The sequence below is a fragment of the Chaetodon trifascialis genome, chromosome 6, assembly GCF_039877785.1.
Source record: "Chaetodon trifascialis isolate fChaTrf1 chromosome 6, fChaTrf1.hap1, whole genome shotgun sequence".
Classification (NCBI taxonomy): domain Eukaryota; kingdom Metazoa; phylum Chordata; class Actinopteri; order Chaetodontiformes; family Chaetodontidae; genus Chaetodon; species Chaetodon trifascialis.
Window position 1 is genome coordinate 12,455,082 of NC_092061.1, and position 20,627 is coordinate 12,475,708.

Consider the following 20,627-nt stretch of genomic DNA (forward strand, 5'->3'; position numbering starts at 1 on the left):
TAAGCTTTAAAGGTCCAGGTCATTCCAGCGTCTTACACTACCCTGTTAAGCTTGTAACTGGGGTTGGGAAGCTAAATAAAATAAAATAAATAAATAAAATAGGGGCATAGTTGCTCTCTTTACGTTGACTTCGGTTGGCTCTGGTGCTAGCGGAGACCCACCCAATATGGCGGCGACGCTGGATTACGCTCCAGCACGTAATAAGGCGTCTACGTATATTATGTCTATGCCCGCATCTGCCCCACACAACTGCAGCTGGCTCCATTCATTCATGACGAGCCTGCTAAACCTCATACGTCATCAGCGCGCGCCTGCTGTGTTGCTCGCGCCATTCCTACAAGCGTGTGTTTCCATCTCCCATTACAGTAGCATTGGCAGAGCTTCAGTGGCCACTGTAACAAGCACAGTTTCTGTTTTTCTGCCGTCAGTCTTTTCGGTGAGTCCGGGTTTAAGTTTCTCTTTTTAGACGTTTGCTTGAGGAAAGACGTTGTTTTGCAGCGCGGACGTTGTTGGCCCTTGGTTTCGTATTGAATAAGTTTAGCTTGCTAGCTAGCCCAAAGTTAGCTTTGGTGTTTTGGGCACGCACGGTTTGTCACCCGTTTCATTACTGAATGAGTGGTTGTCTTATTTACATAGTACATGACACGTAGAGAGGGCCACCAAAGCAATCTGGACTATGAAAGTCAATTGTGAATCTAAATAATACACATGTAATGGTGCAGTTTCTGCACCCTTTCGACCCTTTACCTTTGAGATTGTTTTGGCTCTCTCTGCGTTTCAGAAACAAACTAACCCGCTCCACAGACACGTTTCATATCACATGTGATTGTGTCATGATGTTGAAGTCCGTATCATAACAACGTTTCTATGTTGTGACAGAGGCCTGTGGACGCTGATAGCTGTACACTGTAGTCGGGCCAGGCAGAGGATAACTTCGCTTCAGTCTCATCAATCTCTTATCGTGAATCACGTTTTAGTTGTTTGGGTCAGCGCTATCAGCGTTTAGCGTAATGTAATGTCGTAATGTCGCCGCTAGCTTACATCTTCAGTCAGACAGCATTTGAAAACTAAGCTAGCTAGTGATAGCGGCAGAGGCCGTTAAATATGTAAAATACTCGCCATTTGGCTGGCTAACGCTTGATTAAGACCCCCAAAACACAGTGTTGACTTGAGAGGGTCGTCCACGCAGGTATGACAGCTAGCTGCTACGATACATCAATACCGAACTGTCAGTGTTACCCCGTATGTTAGCAAGCTACCTGTTACACAACATGCGTATTTGCTCTGCAAATTGTCGGTACCAGACACCCAACAATCAAGTTTCCCATAGTGAATTTGAAGCATACGTAGTGAGTGTGCATGAATTTCTGACCCAGCCATAATGGGAACGACAGGTGCACAGGTGCGACATGTTGGGACGTGTTGCGGCATATTTAGGAGCACAGACTATATAAAATCTGTCAGTAGGCCTTTTCAAAGAGGACATTTTTCCATGTCTATGTAGGAAAAGCATATTTTTAAATAATGAAATCAATAATGGTTGAATTACATCTGGCTGCTTTGTTTTTGCATGCTGGTTCAGTGTCAGGGCTTACTGGGACACTTGAACAGTGTTAGGACGGGGCCATCATTAATGTTACTGCAACCCCAATTCAAAAGAAGTTGGGATGCTGTGTTAAAATGTAGAAAAGTTCTTGAGCCCATGTAGTAACATCCTTTACACAATCATCATTCCATCCTTTGATCCTTTTGAGGATGCCCCTGTCAAACCTGTTTACCTGTGGAATCTCCTAAAAAGGTGTTTCTGGAGCATTCCACAACTTTCAGTGTTCAGTCTTTTGTTGCTCCTGCCCAAACTTGTTTGAAATGTGTTGCTGTGTTAAATTAGGGCTGTCAGAATTGGGCAAAAATGACGTGTGTTTATTCCTAAAAGAAAAGAAAAGAAAACCAACCAACCAAACAAACAAACAAACAACCAACCAAACAACCATTGGTTTGAACCATTCAAATATTTATTTTTGTGCATTTTGTCCATAAGAGGGCAAACCAATGCAATGTGAGATATTCTGCTTGTATAGGTATATTTATTTCAACATAAACATCTTCCAGAAGATCTACATACTGACACGTTACAAAATATAGAAACAGAATAATGTCTTGTACCGTGTTGAATTAGTTGCTGGATTCAGCTTGACCTACATTTCATTTTCAATCTGTGACACTGACGTTGTGTGCTGAGTTTCCAGTTGAAAAAAATGTTGTCAATCCACTTGTCCTGGAAGATTTCAGTGTCCCAGACAAATGGGAGAAACTTTGGGCAGATATTATCTGTTGACCTATGTTTTTGTGTTCAAATGACTAATGGAGGACAATTTTTTAAACTGGTCCAGTATTGAGTGACAGTGCTGCAGCCAGCAGTCATGAAACAACTGAAACTGAAATGTAATCCGCCTGGGCGTTTGCGCACTGTCATTGTACGCTACTGCCGGGCAGAAATTGCGATTCTGTGTCTGATAACATTATGGAAAGGATCCCTACAGAGATGGACCTTTTTTGTGAAAGAGTAAGATCCGTTTTGCTTAACCAGAAACAGTCGTGACAGAGCTCTCAGCAAAGCCACCAGACTCCATTTACAAAAACAGTAATTTTAACACTGTAAAACACACCATTAAAACTTGACAGAACAAAATGAAAGAAAACAAAACCTTCCTTCTTTGTCTTCCCATGGTCCCAACAATCAGCACCAAATGTGGTTTGATCTGTTTTTTAAGTACTGAATTAAATGTCTTTGTATTGTTTTCAATTGAGTATATGTCAAAAAATGATTAACAAATGATCACATTCTGTTTTATTTATGTTTTACATAGCATCCAAACTTTTTTGAGATCGGGGTTGTTGTAACATGTGCTTGTCCTACTATGACAAGCACGTTACAACAACCCCGATCTCAAAAAATTCTAGGGATGCACCGATCCGCTTTTTTCACCTCCGATACTGATACCGATATCTAAGGTTTAGTAATCAGCCGATACCGATCCCATACCGATCCAGAAAAACTGCGCTGAATTACCTGACAAATGGTATGTTTCGTTGTGTGGAAAAGGCTGGGATCATTCTTTTGTGCATCAGACTTGACTTAAACATTTCTTTCCTTTTTTTTTTAATTATTTTTTTGAGTTATTTATTTAATAACTATGCACCAATGCAACAATCTTAAACCAATAGCTTATCTAGCTTGGTCAAACAACAAACAATAATGGAAAAAAAATATAACAAATGTAACTGGTTCAGTTAGTGCAATTAGGAATATAAAAGGAATATAAAGTGTGCAACAATCTCCACTTGCAACGGCATCACTCTGCGCGCTGTGATAGAAGTCCCTCGTTGACAACCAGCTGCATTGTATGTGCAGTTAAACTTAAAAGTGACACGGGACATCCCCTCTGTGATTTTTGTTGCCTGCACACTATTGGGTTTAAATTTTTCACCTCTTTCCTTCATCTCCTTCAAAGTTAACTGTGTCATGCCGCCTCCTTTTTGTTTATTCAGTTTAATGAAGTCAGCATGCTCCCTGGCGTGAAATCTTTGTAGGTGCTTGATTAAGTTGGTCGTGTTATGACTTGATGTTTTACCACCGCCCCTCGGAACATTTACTGTGAAGGTATTGCAAGTAGCTGTCGAGCCGTCGAGTTTGTAGGCTGAGATAGTTTAAAAAGTTCCAGATAGTTGATCCGTTTGCTCGCTCTATTTTGAAAACAATGCGGTCCACATTATGTGCGCCTCAGCACTGCGTGTTGCTTGCGCATGACGCCACCCAGAGCGCCTATAGCAGAGCGTTAGACTGAATAGATTGACCCCTGTGTATCGGGTCCATTGTCACCGATACCTGATCTAGAATGTTCTTCAATATCGGGACCGATACTGATACCAATATCAGATCAGTGCATCTCTAAAAATTTCTGCAATGAAAGAGACTGCCCCTGGCCCCCCTGCCCCCCCCTTGGCAGCACCCCTGGCTATACAAAGTTATTGATCACAGCTTCTCTTTGATGAGGCTTCTGATGTCAGATGGTAGTGATGGTGGTGATGCAACTTGAAGTTGGTTTGTGTCACTCAGTTTTGAACGGAACTGTAAGTCTTTGTAAGACTCAGTTTTCAAAATAGCTGCAGGTCTAGCAGGTCTTTGCGTTGCAGCTCAATGACGTCATGTTGTAGGTCGTCAGGCACATCAGCTGGTTCTATATTAAATGGTGTAGTGAAGATGTTCAGTTGCTTCTGTTTACTTTTCATGTCCTGAATCCTCTCACCAAATACCTGAAGAAGTTTTCACACACACTAGCATATTCATATGTCACAGCAGACTTTTGTTCTTGCAGAGTAGGAAAATGCAGTGTTTCCTCTACCCAGCTGCACCTGCCACAGCTTTAATATAGCTTCAGGTGGTTTCACATTTAAATGCAGAGAGCTGAGAGGTTGGCTGGAGCTTGAGGTTCAACACTGAGAGGTATACTGTCCACCATGAAGGTCAAATCACCCAGACCTTTGCTATCACTGAGTTTCCATGTCAGGTTTTCCTTCATCTCTATGAATTATTTCAAACTGACACTTTGTAACAATTTTTCTTTGTCTGCTGTTAGCAGCTCTGCACCAGAAAAAAGACACTCCTTCGCAACTCTCCTTGAGAATGAGGTTTTAGCTTCTTAGCTATTAGGTCACTCACCACAAAACTTGCTGCATAACACTGTCTCTGTCAGAATGTGGTATTGGAATTTTGGAATTTCCCCTCGAGGGACGAATAAAGGAATATTGAATTGAATTGTGAAAGCTGCTTGCTGGGCACCCAAACTGAGCAGAAGAGCACTCAAACAAGTATTCTGGCCCAGTAGGTGCCGTAAAGTTTACATGAACGACATGTCAGATACCAGAGAAGAACATCAGTGGTGATATTTTTTTCAGTGGTGTAGTAGCTTAGAAACACAAACAATTGTAGCTAATAATTTTTTTAGTTATAGTTATTTGACACCAATTACTTTCCCTTTATTTATTTATTTAGCACCGTTCTGGTGCATGGCCTAGCTGTATTTACAATTACAATTAGCAGTATAGTATCCATGAATAAACAAAATGTTAGTCAGTTGTTGTTTCAGGCACATGCTCATTACACAAAGCAACAATGGGAATGCATGAATTGAGGTCATGATGTCATCATTCTCCAAACCTTCTGTTTAAAATGAACACACAGAGACCAGTGTGTCTCCTCACCTGCATCCCAGAGGGCCTTTTCAAAAATCTCTGTTTTCATACTCCTTGAGCTGCTTCTTCAGACAAAGTAAAGCCAGCAATGCATTTTAACTCCCAGCCATTATGCAACAGTGCAGTTTAGCTCCTGGCCATTATGCAAACAGTGCAGTTCAGCTCCTAGCTTACACCATTTTTGTGTACTATTTTGCTCCCCTTTCCCACTTACATTAAGAGTCTGGTAGTGACAGTGTCAGCACTGAGGATTTCCACTCATGTCGTATTAAGTCTCTAGATAAGACCAGTGCCTGCGTTCAAACTTGTTTATGTATTAATGTGTAACAAACATGGTTAACACTGATATCATTATACCACATGTTTGTTCATCATATTAACTTTTTTGTTTTTGTGATGCCAAAATGTGAAAATGTTACATTGCTCAGACCAAGGCATGATTGACAGTTCGCATCACTCAGTATGTTCATGTTTAGCATCTCAGTTTTGAGCCTTATCCTGATTTTGATCATATTTCCGGTGTGACGTCGACAGGGAACAGAACCTTCTGATGGTTTACGCCACTGCAAGCGTCAATCAACTGCTTCACATCTAGCCTTGTTGTGTGATTTCTGTACCAGCTGAGTGTCACCAGCAGTTGAATTTGAGCACGGTTTGTTTTCAGGCTGTCCAGACTCTGCTGCACTTATACCTCTCTCTACTGGATTTAACTTCTCTATCACCAGTTATGGAAAAGGAGAGCAACATGCAGATCACGATTACATCATATGTTATTTTTGTTTTAATGACTAACCACTACGTAACTTGAGTTGATGATGCATGATGTTTACATGCCACAGTGTCTTGGCATCTATTTAGGAGCTCCAGAAAGCATATGTAGGCATCTCAGAACTGGTAGAAATGCGTATCCAGCTATCTGAATTAGAATATGATGTTTACATTTGCAAAAACATAACTGGGATACCTGGTCCTACCGCAGCACTAATGCACATGGGCATTAAATCACTGTTATATTATGGTATGCAGGTACAATCACACCCTGTAACAGACCAACCTCCTCACAGAGTCTCCTTGTGGAGTTGCTCCTGAATTAATAATTCATGCTCTGTTTATTAAAGGAATCAGTCTTTGTGCTTGACAAGTGTGGCTAAAGCACTGCTGTTATATTCTTGTGTTTACAGAAGCACACAGTGGATCAGGTGCTGAGTATTTGTTTCTGGCCTGTAGATGGCAGCCTTGCTCAGTATTTTTCCCTACTCTTACTGAAACGTCCTAATGAATGCCCCTCTATGGTCCCAGAGGTGACAGTTTCTCCAGACTGTCGGTTGCTCAGCAGAATTAATTGTTTTTCAATTAACTGACTGTTTTGTGAAAAGACTTTGTTTTTAACTGGAATGAAGTACTTCTTACAGCTCCCGATGGCACGGTCCCGACATGATTAGTTTACAGATATAAAAAATGTGTTTCTTTTGTAGCTTTTTCATCTCTTGCTTATCAGATATTCTCTGGAAGTGTTAGGAACGCACTCAAAGCTAAACAAGAAGATAAGTCGGCGATGTTTTGTTGCAGGAAAAAATAAACAACCATGTTATCCCCCTCCCCCTCAGTTATCCTGTTGTTGTCAACCTCCTCTGGAAATGTTGAGATAATACCTCATAAGGAAGGATTCATGATCCCAAAGGAAGTCTGGTTAGGCAACGGTTAACTATTCTATCTGAGAATCCCTTTTTTTAGGCACACAGGCGACTGACTCAGGTACTTCCTTTGAGACTGAAAAACACCTTTGGACCTGTGAAGCTGGGGTTTGAATACTATCTGGGACATAGAGCAGCTCTTTGCGTGGTAGAGATGACTACCAGTGTTTGTATCAGGTGTGCGTTTCTTTATTCAGAAGGATTCTTTCTCGCTGTTTGACAGTGATTTCAGCGCTTGATCTATAATACAAATGGTGGAGAAAGGGATAAAGCCAGACAAAGCAAAAAAGACAATTCTGACATTTTTTGTAGATGCAATTTGACTGCCTCAGCTTTCAGTTGATGTTGTATTATGTTGTTTTTCCCTACGGTGAAACTATTTGAAAAGGTTTTCTCCCCCCCTCAACTCAGCCAGAACTTTTCACAAGAGCAATGAAACTCTTCCCTTGTCTGTTTCTCCCCCCCCCCCCCCCCCCCCCTTCTCCTCTTGTGTTCCCCCTGCAGATATATCCAGCTATGGATATAGACGGTGCCAGCTCAGTGGTGCTGCAGGCCTTAACCCACGCTACCAGCCAGGACACAGCTGTGCTGAAGCCTGCGGAGGAGCAGCTCCGACAGTGGGAGACCCAGCCAGGCTTCTACTCAGTCCTTCTGGTGAGGGATGATATCAAATAAGTGAACAGTTTTCACTTCAACAGATTTATTCCAAACTTTAATGAATAGAGATGGTAATAAATGTGCTGTATTTTCCCAAAAATTAGGGCGATGTTGCATTTGTGCAAATTTCTAATGTGATTATAAGTAAGTAACTTCATTCAAACAGCTATAGGATGCTGTTTCTCTGTAGATCAATTCTTAAAAGGAGGCAAATATTTTTTCATCTGCATAGCAATAGCAGATTGAGAGGCTGTACGTATACTTCCTCCAAGTTTACATGACAACAAACAACAAAAAACAAGATTGTGAAAGGTTTGGGGAGAAATGGGGAGAAAGAAGGCTTTGTATTTAAGGAATACACAAAAATCTCCATTTAATAGTTATTAATGGATATTTTACTATTGTATTAGACTATTTGACCTTAGACTATTTCATAGTCTAAGGTCAGGCGTGGTCAAGAAGTAAGTGGGGCAATTCAACAAAGCTTAGTGTGCAGTCATCCTCTCTTCCCTGATCAGCACCTAACTTATGGGGCATATTCGCCACAAAACCGATGTTGATCCAAAAAACATTTTAGAAAATATGTTTGTTTACCGTCTCGGCCAGGCTTAAATGAGAAGATAGATTTCAGTTTCATCTCTGTGCATTCAGCAGAGAAATTGGCCCAGGATGTGCGCTGCCTAGCCAAGCCACCGGCTTATTCAGTTCACAGGAAAATGTATTATTTTCTCTATTTTTCCATGAATATATTGTGGAAAAGAGACAATAGACAAAGTCCTGTTTAAGGAAAGTGTGTGCTAGGAGACACATTTTCCAGTAACATTAACGTGGTGTGTGTAGTCATTTTTCTGACTTGTCCGGCTAACCATCTAATCTTTACGCAATATCTATAAATTAAGATAAACAATATATAAACAACAGGAACTGCTAATAGCTATTTTCCCAAAATGTCAAGCAATATAGACTAAATTGAGCTCTTGAATGAGCTCTTTAGATCTACAGAGCTTGTATGGAGTCCACCATGTTGCAAAGTTTTGTGGCTGCCATGGGTTCTCCTACGTGCTTATATTGCGTTATCAGTGTCATTACTTTGTCCTGTTGTCAGGGTTCTTATATTTGGGGTGGAGGGATTTTGAAAACCCCTTTCTTAGATCATCTTTGACTCCTCTTGAGTTTTTGATTAATTTTCTGTAGCTGCCTCTGCTGCCATGGTCCATATTAATTAAGCCTAAGGTGCGCAGTGTTCCCTGTCTCATTTAATTCAGGTGAATTATGTCTCTGTACATCACTGCAAAGATGGCACGGACAGCATCGATAAATCAAAAATCAGCCAGGCCAGCTAAATTCAAGTTGCACTTATGCATCTAATAAAAGTTTAGTGGAGTTAGGCAGATTTTCACTTGCAGATTCAAGTCAATAGTTACACAGTTGGATGCTTTTAAACCATTTTTTTTAACTCATGTTTCAATCTCTGATATTACTGTGCTGCTCTCTGTGGAGCTCGTGTCTTTGCAGTGAATAGGAGGATGACTTTGAAAACACCGTGCCAGTACTCAGCCAGATCTTCTGCAGTTATGGCTGCGTTTTACACATCATAAATGTTAGCACTTATGAAAAATACAGCTGCATTTGTGTATACCAACTTAGACACTCTAGATCACAAAATCAGCGTGCCCTGTGTTTTAATGGAGTTGTTTGGTTAGTCTAGTCTGGGCTATCACACATTATTAAACAGAGTCAGTCTTTAAATTGCCTGGTATCACCCAGTTGAGTTCAGCTCAGCACATGTGTGTTTTCCTCCATAGAATATCTTCAATAACCACATGCTGGATGTGAACGTCAGGTGGCTGGCTGTGCTGTACTTCAAAAATGGCATCGACAGATACTGGAGGAGAGTAGCGCCTCAGTAAGTGCCTGCCTGTCTCTCTTGTTCCTCACTGCTGTCAGCCTCGCTCTCTCTCTTTTCCATCATTTTCCTCTTCTCTCTCTTCCACAGCTTGTCTTTATTCTCTGCTTCATTGTCTCAGTCACTCTTACTCTGTGTCTATTCATCAGTCTTAATCTCTCTGCCAGTTTGTGAGGCTTTTTGTCACAGATTTGTTGTTGCAGTTTTCTGTTTTGTCTCTGTTCGTCATTGCCTTCTTTTTCCCCATTGTCTTTCCTTTTACCAGTTATAGCTTACGTCTGTACTTCTGTCTCCACCACTTTTTGCAGCTCTCCTCTTTCTCATTTTTTTTACCTTTCATCCTGATTATTCATATCATTGTACTCTGATTTTGTACTCTGATTTTGTACTCAGTTTATTCTTTTGTGTCTTCTTTGTCTGGTGGAGGATCAGCTTTGAGTGGTAAAAGCCTACAGTCTGTCTTTGGGTACCCGACGTGCTGGCTTTTGTTAGATTTGAATTGAACATTTGCTCTTAAATTTGCAGGACAGCAGTTGGCCGGAGGTAATCAGTTCTGCCCCAGCGCGTTGTGGTCACTGTTCGACCACTTCAGATTATTGCTATTCTCTTCCTTCTGTCTAAAGTTTGCTCCTGTTACTGAAGTTGTTTCACTCTTGTCAGTAGTTCAGTAAACTGAATTTCATTTGCCAGAGTGCTGTGCAAGGGGTTCTGGCCCTTGGGTTATTTATCTGATTACCTTTGGTCCATTGTCATTAATCCAGGAGTTGGATACTGCGTGGGACAGCACAATGCATGTGGTGTCACTTTACAAAGCGTAGGCTGCATTACATAGCACTTTTACTCTGTTACTTATTATTATTACTGTGATTCACAGTAGGTCATAGTTTTTTTTTTTATTTTAATGAAAACAACAATCTAACATGCTGAAATACTGCTGAAATCCTTAGAAATGCATGGCACTTTCTTCCATTTTGACACTACTTTTTCTTCTAGCTCTGTGAGAAGCATTAGATGATATGATGTCTTAAGATATTCCTTGTGCAGTGTTGTGCATGCTGACTCAGTGGCATGGCTCACTGAGTCACTTAATTGTAATGGGGCCATCATTAATGTTTTTAGTTCCACCTTTGCTTTTTCTGCTGTGACAAGTCAAAAGGTCTTCTGTGGAAAAGGTCAACTGCTTTTTCATAGCTTGAAAAATCTCCCTCTCATGCCTTTTTATTAATTCTGTCCAGGACTGCACCCAGGCCAGCCAGTTGTCCATAATTGCTCGAATCATAAGGCTGGAATTCATTTTAATGTAACTCATGTATAAAAAAGAGTGAGAGAAAAGCTAAAACTTACATGGCTTTATTTGCTAATTGTTTCAATGTGGGTTCACATATCTTACGTCATATGATCTATAAAACATTATCTTTTCATTATCATCGTAAAATAATCAGAAATAAACACTCAGATCTTTGCCAGGTTTGGCGGCAGATCTTATGTCTTTGTGTTTTCAGTCTCCCATTTCATCAGTGCACATTTCAAAAGTCCTAGTTTAAAACAGTTAAAAAAGAGTAACTGTGCAGCCTTGACATGACACACTGATGAAATATCACTGAAACAGACTGAGTATCACTGAGTAAGACAGTGTTCTTGGCTGATTAGACTGTTAGTGTCAGAACTAGCCAGACACATGTTTTCTGTCAGTATTGGGGTGAGAAATTGTTGTGATGTATTCTTGTAACAAATGGATGCTTATGATTTGTGCTGCATTAACTTTCAGCTCTGAAAGGGACATGGGTTTTGGCCAGGTTAAAAATACAATTATTAAGATGGACATTTTTAACAGTCACAGGTCAAGTAATAATAATAAATAAAAATTGTGGATGAGTAATCACAGCAGTTTCTGTCTGCAGTCAGACAAAGGGGCACACTCGTAGCAGCTTCTTAATTATTTTAAGTGCAGGAGGTCAACACTGTCTTTTTACGTATACAGTCTGATGCAGACGTTGTTGGTATGAAAGTGATGAATGGTCCTCATGGAGTGAGTGAATGCATTCTTTTTTTTTTTTTTAATACTGTTGGTGCCAAAATTGATTTTTTGTTATTGTGTTATATCAATGTAATTTATAGTGCTGCCAGATTGCTGCTCGACTGTCCTGTTAATACAGATGCATGCCTCTCTTTGTTTGTGGGAGAGCAAATAGTTTTTTGATGGCAGTGAAAATGTTGTTTCTGAAAAGCTAAATGCCAACCGGTATGGATTGGAGCTGAATATTTCTTTGGATTTTGGAAATGATAATGTCTATCTTTCGACAAAAACAAATCTATTTTTGGACTTTACAGCGCTCTATTGGAAATTGGATCACAGGAATCGAAAACAATCACACGCAGCCAGCACTGGAAGCTAATTCTACGAATAGTATAAAACTAATAATATTAGCGTACCCTAAACTTTATCTGCAACCGTGCAGACGTGCCGGATGTAAACAGAATGAATAGACATGGGAAAAAAACTGCTCAGCATTCAAGTGTTGTTTTAGAAGTCGAATGTCAAAGTTATGAATGAAGCTTTGAAACGTCAAACTATTCGTTACAGCTCTAGATTATAGTTTCTCATTTTACACGTTTTATATGGGGAATATACCTTGGCTTTTATCCCAATGCGATATCAGTCTGTTTTGCAATTGCCGTGTGCTATAGTTTGACATTTGACTGTTGTTTTGTTAATGTGTCATGCATGCAAACATGCCCAACCCACACAGGATTCTGAGACGCCGCAAGTTTATGTAAGACGGGTCCAGAAAGTAAGCATTTGCATAATTCTGTCACAAACCTGACAAGCATGCTCATTCCTGTTTTCTGAGATGCCTTTTCCTCGAAAGGGGTTTTAAATACTTTTCATTGCTTTCCTTAGAATGACCTGGAAAAAAAAAGAAGCTGTGAGCATACCCTAACTTTTCCATAACGGTAGCTCAGTGGAGTGAAACCAAACTGTATCCAGTGAAAGTGATGTGTTGAAAAAGAGGCAAAGTAAGTTAATGCAGAGAATGGACACTGTAAAGGTGGCGCTACCTGTTGTGTGAGTGCCTATATCTTTTCAAACATTTTGTCCAAAATGACCCATCAGAAGTGGAAAATCAAAGGCCACACTTGAGCTGTGGTTACCATAAAGTGACTTTCTCACTGAATTTGCCTTTTTTTTTTTTTTTTTAAACTGTCAGCTGAAGGAAGGAATCTGGCTCGGGTGATCAAAACATTTAGACAACCAACCTTTGATTAAGATGAAGTGTAATCCTCTTCATTTGTATTTTAAGTTTAAAATATATCCCTATGTCAAATGTGGCTGAACTGAAAGAAGACAGCAACCAGAAAAATGTGAGCTTTTGCTATTTTCTGTCTCTTGTGTCAGAATAGCTTTTCTCTGAGAACCGCCTTTGTGCCCGTCTTGATTTTCTTTTTTTCCCCCAGTCATCAGATTTTCTGGTTCCTTCTGCTTACAAACACAAAACAAGGCTCAGGCACACACTTGCTTATGTTAATATATCTTTTAATCTCCCATCCACACTTCTTTAAAGCTTGCTTTACTCCCAGATTCCTAAAATATGTGTGTGTTGTAAATCTTGTTTCACTAATTCACTCTCCTCCCCCTAGTAATTTGTCTTCCACCCATATCTCTTCTCTCTGCCCAAGGTTACAGCATGATTCATTCCTTACATCAAACACTCGCCCACTCCATCTAGCTTTAGCTGCAGTTGAAGTCGACAGAACAGGGCAAACGAGGGTACACCCCCCCAGATTCACACTGTCACTCTTTTTCACACACCCCATCCTGTTTCCGAAAACTCACCCTCATGTCACAGACTACAAGATGTGAGTTGGAGGAGAGCAGGGAAAGATTTATCCAAAGCTGACTGATTAAATCAGGCAGCGGGCAGGTCCTGCACTATAGAGTGTTACACAGGGATTTAATTGATCCCATAACAACTCATATTTTCACCATACTCTATCAAAGCTTGGGATTTGAAAAGAACCTAAGGAATCTCCGAGGATATGAGCTGCACCCTGTCGTCATAATGCGACATGATGACTCAGTAGTAGGGTTATAAATAATTCACGTCATGTTAATGGAAATAATTCTGACTTGTTGACATAATGATGCCACATTGTTACGCACAGTGACAACAAGCATTGGCTTAAAGTGAGATTTAACCTGCTAAAGGCGGAGATGCAGGGGTTGGTCCCAAAAAGTGGAGCAACTTCACGAGTATGGAAGTGCTTTGGTTACAAAAGATCAGATGTACAACAAACCACGTTAATATGTAAGAAGTTGAAGATGACTATAACTATATAATGGGGCAATACAGTAAACAGCACAGCGGGGAAGCCAAAAAACTTTTTCAGTATTTGTAATATTGTCAAGAATATCATTATTGCAGAAATACACTGAATATCATAACATTGTTTTTGGGCCGTCTGTCAAGAATGCCTGTTTCTCTTTGTGGGAATTAAATCTTAATCCATTTAATAATGCCGCCTGAAGTGGCACACAACTGGATCAACTGAATAAACGAACATTGTTATCGAGAGGTGTCCCTCTCTCGTAAGCCCAGCCGTTGTCACTGTTGCTCTTCTTCACTCTTTCTTAACCTCCTCTCTGAACATCTTTCTGCTTGGTTCGTTCACAGTGCTTTATCAGAAGAGGAGAAGACGTCACTGCGTGCTGGTCTCATCACAAACTTCAATGAGCCTGTAAATCAGGTTGGTGGAACAATATGACATGTAGTATTTGAAGATTTTGATTAAGATTAAATACCATCTAATGCACAAAGAAACTGCCTCGAATATAATCCATTACTTATAGTCCATTTCACATGTAATTAGCTTTTTATTGATGTATTACCCTGTAATGACTGCATTACGGCATGAAAATACTTACAGAAGCTTTAAATTAACTTGAAATTGGTTATCCATCATAATGAACACTAGAGCTACAATGGCTGCCATCAAAGTTACTTAGCATCGTCTAGTCAAGTCAGTTTTATTTAATCACAAATTTACCTTTACACTTGGAACAGGTATGACACCTGCTGTGTGGCTGTAAGTGTAATAACCAACACAACGTCACATCATGAATGACCTGCTTTCAGAAAGTTCCCTGTGTCCCTGTTAATTTGCTGACATACTTCAGTGGGTGTGGAAAAAGTATAGAAAGTGTTCCTCAGCATTTGACTAAAACATAGAGGTCCAGTCCACTGTAATGATACCTGCACTGATGTTAAACTGTATTAAATATTTGTCATATATTTCTATATTTCTTTGTGTAATTTGGTGAAGCAGACTCTGTCACCGGATTGTGTTTCCTATATTGCCTCCTTGTTTAATCATGGAACGAGGTATGAGGGATAAAACCAGTCGTTCTCATTAAGGAAGTGGTGTGAATGCAGCTGATGTGAAATACTTTGGCAGTGGTTTCCGCACTGCTCGTGTATTTCAACCACCTGTTGGCGCTTAAACTGTTGTGATTTTTCATCCAGACCAGTGAGATCAGACCAGCAGTTTCATACAAACAAACACATCTCAGCATAGACAAAGAGGGAAAGGAGGTGGGAAAGATCGAAGAACAGAAAATTCTCTTTTTCATGCACCCAGCTTTTCTGTTCCCTGGTGTGCAGTGACTTCTCAGCGGTGCTACTCTGACTTTAGACTTCTAGTATTGTTGTCAGAGCAAGAAAATGCAAAACTATAATGAATCTATTCATGGATCTGATGCCTGTCAGCAGAGTTCAAAACTGGTGGGCCACTTTGTTCCCTCCAACCACACTGCAGCTTCTTAAAATCAGAGCGCGGTGTTGTCAGTGTGTGATGACAAGGATGTGAGCGCGATGTCAGTGTGATGACAGCGATGTCAGCATGATGTCACTGTGTGATGACTGGGATGTTAAGCAGATGGTTTCCAGGTTGACCGTCCTTGTTTAGCATTTTAGCATGCTTATTAATTAGCAGTAAACACACAGCACTAAACGATTATGTAAGCATGATGTCAGTTTATGACAGTGATGTTAGTCACCTTCATAGTCTATTTTCTTATTCATCCCCAAACCTCCCTCAAACAAAGCAAAACAAAACAAAAAACGAGATATGAACCAAACTGTGAATGCTGCAACAAACAAATAAGTCAGGAATCGAGTGGTGTGCCACATCTGGGAATGGAAGGTGGCCCTGAATGGTGGCCATCCATCCAAGGTTTTACTTGTATATTCCTGAGGGAGATCCCTCCAACATCAGGACTGATAGGGTCCATATGGCAAGCAATGAATGCCATTTATACACCATATGTCTCACCAGTCACAGCCCATCCTTGTCAGAGCAGAGCTCCAGAAGGGGTTGTGCATGTTCATGCATGCAAGTGCGAGTTTGCCAGTGTCATGTGAACAGTTTACATTTATAAGTTCTGTGATCCAGGCAAAATGGGCAAGGTTTATGGATTTAAGAGTTGAAGATGAAACTGATACCACACAAAATATTAGGACAGCTCAACCATGTCATAAACTTAACCCTGCTTATACTAACAGCTCCTGTTAGCGTCACTTACAGCCTAACTGTGATTTCCAGGGTTGTAACAGGGCCCTCAACTTCATGTCCATCATCATCAAAATATTAGAATTGCTTCCCAGTATAGGACGATACAATTCAACATCATCACAAACTACAGCCTCCAAAATGACCATAAATTTAAATTAACACCTCCATGAAAAGATCACAACATAACTGAACGTTATAACCTTTATGAAGGCAGGATTTATTGCAGGGCTGTTGCACTAGACTCGCTTACTTTTCTAATACACTGGCATATCTGTTGTTTCCACCAGACACCACTTCTCTAATATGTGGATACAAATAAACTACACCTGCTGATTCAACTGGATATTTATGCTAATGCTGTATTCATGACAGAACTGTAACAAGTTAAGTATTTTGTGAGAATGTGTGAACCACAGCTATCAAATCAAACTCAGCGTATTGTTTGTACGGTGCGACAAAAGCTGCTGTAATTAAGATGGTGTTCAAACTCTAACCAACAGAAGTTTGCTGCCCACTAACTGCTGAGCCATGAAGTGTCCTTTTCAGTCTGGACAGTCGCTTGACCTCAGCATTAATCCTAATTGATTAGGTGTCTCACCCCTAACAATGTCAAAAAAATGGACAGATTTGAATGATCATGTTCCAGCAAGTGCACTTTGTGTTGTGCCAAGAAGTATTGTGACAAGTGAAGCTGTGACAAGGTCAGACTTTCTAACCTCCTTTGTATCACCTGCACAAGCAACTTACTCTGTGTGCACTATGTTTCATACAATATGATGGTTTAATAACGTACTCATTTAAAATCATGCCATAAGACATTGTGTTATATTGTTACTGATGCTCTAGCTGTAGTAAAATTCCTCTGGCCACCTTCTGCTGTGTTAATGCTTTGCCTCTGGTCATTTTTATTTTCTCTGTGTTTTTCCAACAGATAGCGACCCAGATTGCAGTGCTGATAGCCAAGGTGGCCCGTCTGGACTGCCCCAGGCAATGGCCAGAGCTCATTCCCATTCTGCTCGAGTCCGTGAAGGGTCAGGATGGCCTGCAGCAGCACCGAGCGCTGCTAACCTTCTATCATGTCACGAAAACCCTCGCGTCCAAGCGTCTGGCGCAGGACAGACGGCTTTTCCAGGATGTAAGTCCACAGTTTCAGCCACTTGTTAGTTGTTTTGTCACCACCCACGCCTACAGCATCTTTACAATCTTATTTGTTAAATCTCATTGCTTGTCATTCTCGGTTATTCATTATCCCTCCCTGTATTTTTCTGCAAAACCTTTGCAATGTGAATAAATGAATAGTAAGATTATCTTTGGAGTTGCAGGTTTTTCAGTTTCATATTTAGCCTGAAGGAGATGCTGTTTAGCTACTATATGAGACATGTCAAAGACGAGATCTGCCGTTATTTTCTGTGCGTGCATGTGTGTCTGTTTTCATGCATGACGCTAGCGTGATTGACGTGTTTGGGAATAGTTTTGTCTGTGTTTCTGGTTGTATGCGTAAGAGACATTGTGTTAGAGGGAGGGTTGTTTGTGTGACTTAATGTTTCTTTCAGAGAGGCAGTGAAGTAGAGCAAATGCTCTTTTTTTGCCATCCGTGGTTTTAAAGAACACAAGGCTTAAGCAGCGAGACAGTTGTGAAGAGAAGGGATTTAGGGGAATAAGATGATCAAACACACCAACAGAGGGAGAAAGAGAGTGACAGAGACATGCCAGTGGACATCAGAGGCAGTGACTGGGACCAAATCGTTGGACGCTGTGTAGAGGCACCCTCTATGCCAAAATGCGTGCCCTCAGGCAATGCGAGGAAGAAAGGCAGCCTGAGCCCCATTAAACAGTGCAGGTTTTAAATGATGCGCTGATGACTTTGATGCTAAATGGCCCATGCAATGCTCTCTCTCTCCCTTGTCATGACATTAAGTGATTCGGTGTCCACACAGACGCACACACTGCCCAAAGTGAAGAGGTGACCAGACAAAGGACAATGCAGCGCTGTTAATTTCAGTTGGAGTGGCACGCTTTACCCGCTGAGTGTTTTTAATGTGAAGTGTGACTATAGGACATCATCACTGATTTTGATCCTTAAATGACCCCAGTTTCTGGAGGTGTGTGTGTTCTCCATATTGGTTATTTGCATACACTTGTCTTTACTGTCTTGTTGTGAGGCTCTGTTCACCATCCCAAATACCAGCACTGACTCAACATGGCCTCACATGACCTCCATTGTTTTCATTACCTAAGAAAACTTTGAAAGAAGGAGAATTGTGGTTTTATTGTGGCTTATGCGCTTTGAAAGAACAAAATGATTAGTCACAGGTTTTCAAAACATCGCCTCTGTCTGCATGGGACAGGTGAGTGTCTCTTTTGCCCACTGTGTTTACACTGTTCTTTTTCTCACTCCATTTAGTGTAGACATAATGTGTACATAAGTACTGTTAGCGTGTGTGCGTGGGTGTTTGAGCGTGTCTTCTTGTTGTCGATGAGTGTGTGTGCTTCTCTCCAGTCCCAGCTAAAGCAGTTGGTACACCATGTTGACTGCGTCATGGGAGATGATGCATCGACAGCAGTACATTAACTACCTCTTTGTTTTACTGGCCCACTTGCTGAGGTTTAGGCTGCGAACTCAACTCCAGCACTCCAAAAAAGTTCAGAAGCTGTGTAAAACATAAATAAAAACAGAAATAGACCAAAATTAATCCATGGACAGGCGCCACAAGCAAGCCTGTACTTGAGGAAAGCTTAACATAGTTAAATAAGCCGTGCCTGAATGGTAATCTTTCATAATGGATTGTACAAATGAACAAGATATTGTCATTGCCACCAAACAGGATGATTGTGCAGTCTCAATTTTACAGTTGAACTGTGGATGATATTGCATGGAGGACAAGATGACATGTCAAACTGAATATAACTGGGAGGCATGCACATCAATGTGGGTCTCAGCACAGGTGCGTCAAGCTTAATCCCAACTGGCTGGCTCAAAAATCAGCTTTTAAACCACACTGGGAGAGATGCAGCGATAGCATGTTTTTGCTATAACCAGAATACTAGGAATACTTAGGAAAAGAAGTGCTTTTGGATAGAATTGTTTTTACCGCTCAGAATAGCTCTGTATGTCGTTCTCTTAACACAGCAATTGTGTTTATGAATCATTGACCCAGACCTTCAGTTTTTTTCTGTTCTCTTCACTTCCCTGTATAATATATGGTTTAAACAAGACTGTCAGGTGGTAATATGTTATAGAAGGTTTTCTCTTAAAAGGTGATATCTCATTTTGTACAAGTTGCCTTTTCTCAAAAGTGGCACTTTTCAGCTTAAATTTCAAACCTTGTGGGCAGCTGTCAAGACTGCATTGTTGTAGAGACCTACTGCATTGACCTTATGTTGAGCCCTTTGTGGCTCTCAAACATGCAGTTAATTTAGAGATGAATGGGACAGGTGATAACCAGCGTTTGGCCTTGATGTTTTGAATAGCAGTAGCAGGGCAGTATCCCACAGTACGGGTATTCATAAACAGATGAAATGAACTGCACTTTTCTTGGATGCCTTTGGTTTTTTGAGATCATCCGGCTGGAATAGGGAATCAGCTTGCAGATGGAGGAAATTGTTTGCTTTTATTGAAATTTGCCTCTCTGTTGTTAGACACATGCATGCACACAGATACATACAGGTCCTGCAGAGCTTTCCAGAGCACACACACACAGACGCACAGACTAATGTAATACTTGCGTGGGGAAAATAATTCATATTTGGATGCATCAGAATTCTCTCTTGCATGACTCAGCAACAATTCACAAAAGTCATTAACTGGAATTCAGATGGTTCCCCAATCACCGACAGCCAGCTAAATAACCTTCTTTGAAAATATAACAATAGGCATACCGTTGGTTTTCAAGAGAGTGGACTGAGACTGTAGTCCACTGGTATAAAGTTGCATGTTATGGAGATGTAGCCAGCTGTCAGGGGACTCAGTTTGTGGTTTGGGTTACTTTTCAGGTTTCCAGGCTCTGCCTATAGCTCCTGTTATACTGTTTCTTCATGCTTTTCAGTACAGTGTGCCACCTGGGGTCATGATAGGGATTGTAGTTTGGTTTCATGCATCAAACCTTTAGCCATGATGACCAAGCCTTGTTCGATCACACCAATTGTGGGATCATCTTTGTAGTGCTTGCCAGTAAACAGGATGTGTGGTCGGCTGGTTCACCATCAGTTGCTAACTTTTGATAATTACTTGGGTGCTTGTTGCATGTGTAGTACAGACAGTATATCATGCGGCTTGTTGTGGAGTTTTATTGTACACGATATGGGAGATATACTCTGTGCCGCATCATGTTCAAGTTAAGATTTGTCAAAACTGTGATTATGGCACAGTTATTTCAGTCATTGTGCTAATAAGTGTTATCATTTTTCTAAATGTTTAATTCAGTCTTCCTAAGATTTTTTCATTATTTGCTGGAGGAGAACTTGCTTCACGTGAAATTAGACTAAGATGATGTCTATCCATATAAGCTATTTTGAGCTATGTTAGTATGAGGATGAAGTTGTTTTAG

The 20,627-nt window shown here is 40.7% G+C and overlaps 1 protein-coding gene across 1 annotated transcript in view; it reads left to right on the top strand.

Annotated features, from left to right (window-relative positions):
• Nucleotides 1–298: 298 nt before the first annotated feature.
• ipo11 (importin 11) overlaps nucleotides 299–20,627 on the top strand; it is a 115,002-nt gene continuing 94,673 nt past the window's right edge. Inside the window, exons 1-5 of the mRNA XM_070964721.1 lie at nucleotides 299–436; nucleotides 7,452–7,601; nucleotides 9,410–9,510; nucleotides 14,184–14,256; nucleotides 17,012–17,215. Of these exons, the coding sequence (XP_070820822.1) occupies nucleotides 7,464–7,601; nucleotides 9,410–9,510; nucleotides 14,184–14,256; nucleotides 17,012–17,215 (516 nt within the window). The 5' untranslated portion in view covers nucleotides 299–436; nucleotides 7,452–7,463. The remainder of the gene's footprint in view (nucleotides 437–7,451; nucleotides 7,602–9,409; nucleotides 9,511–14,183; nucleotides 14,257–17,011; nucleotides 17,216–20,627) is intronic.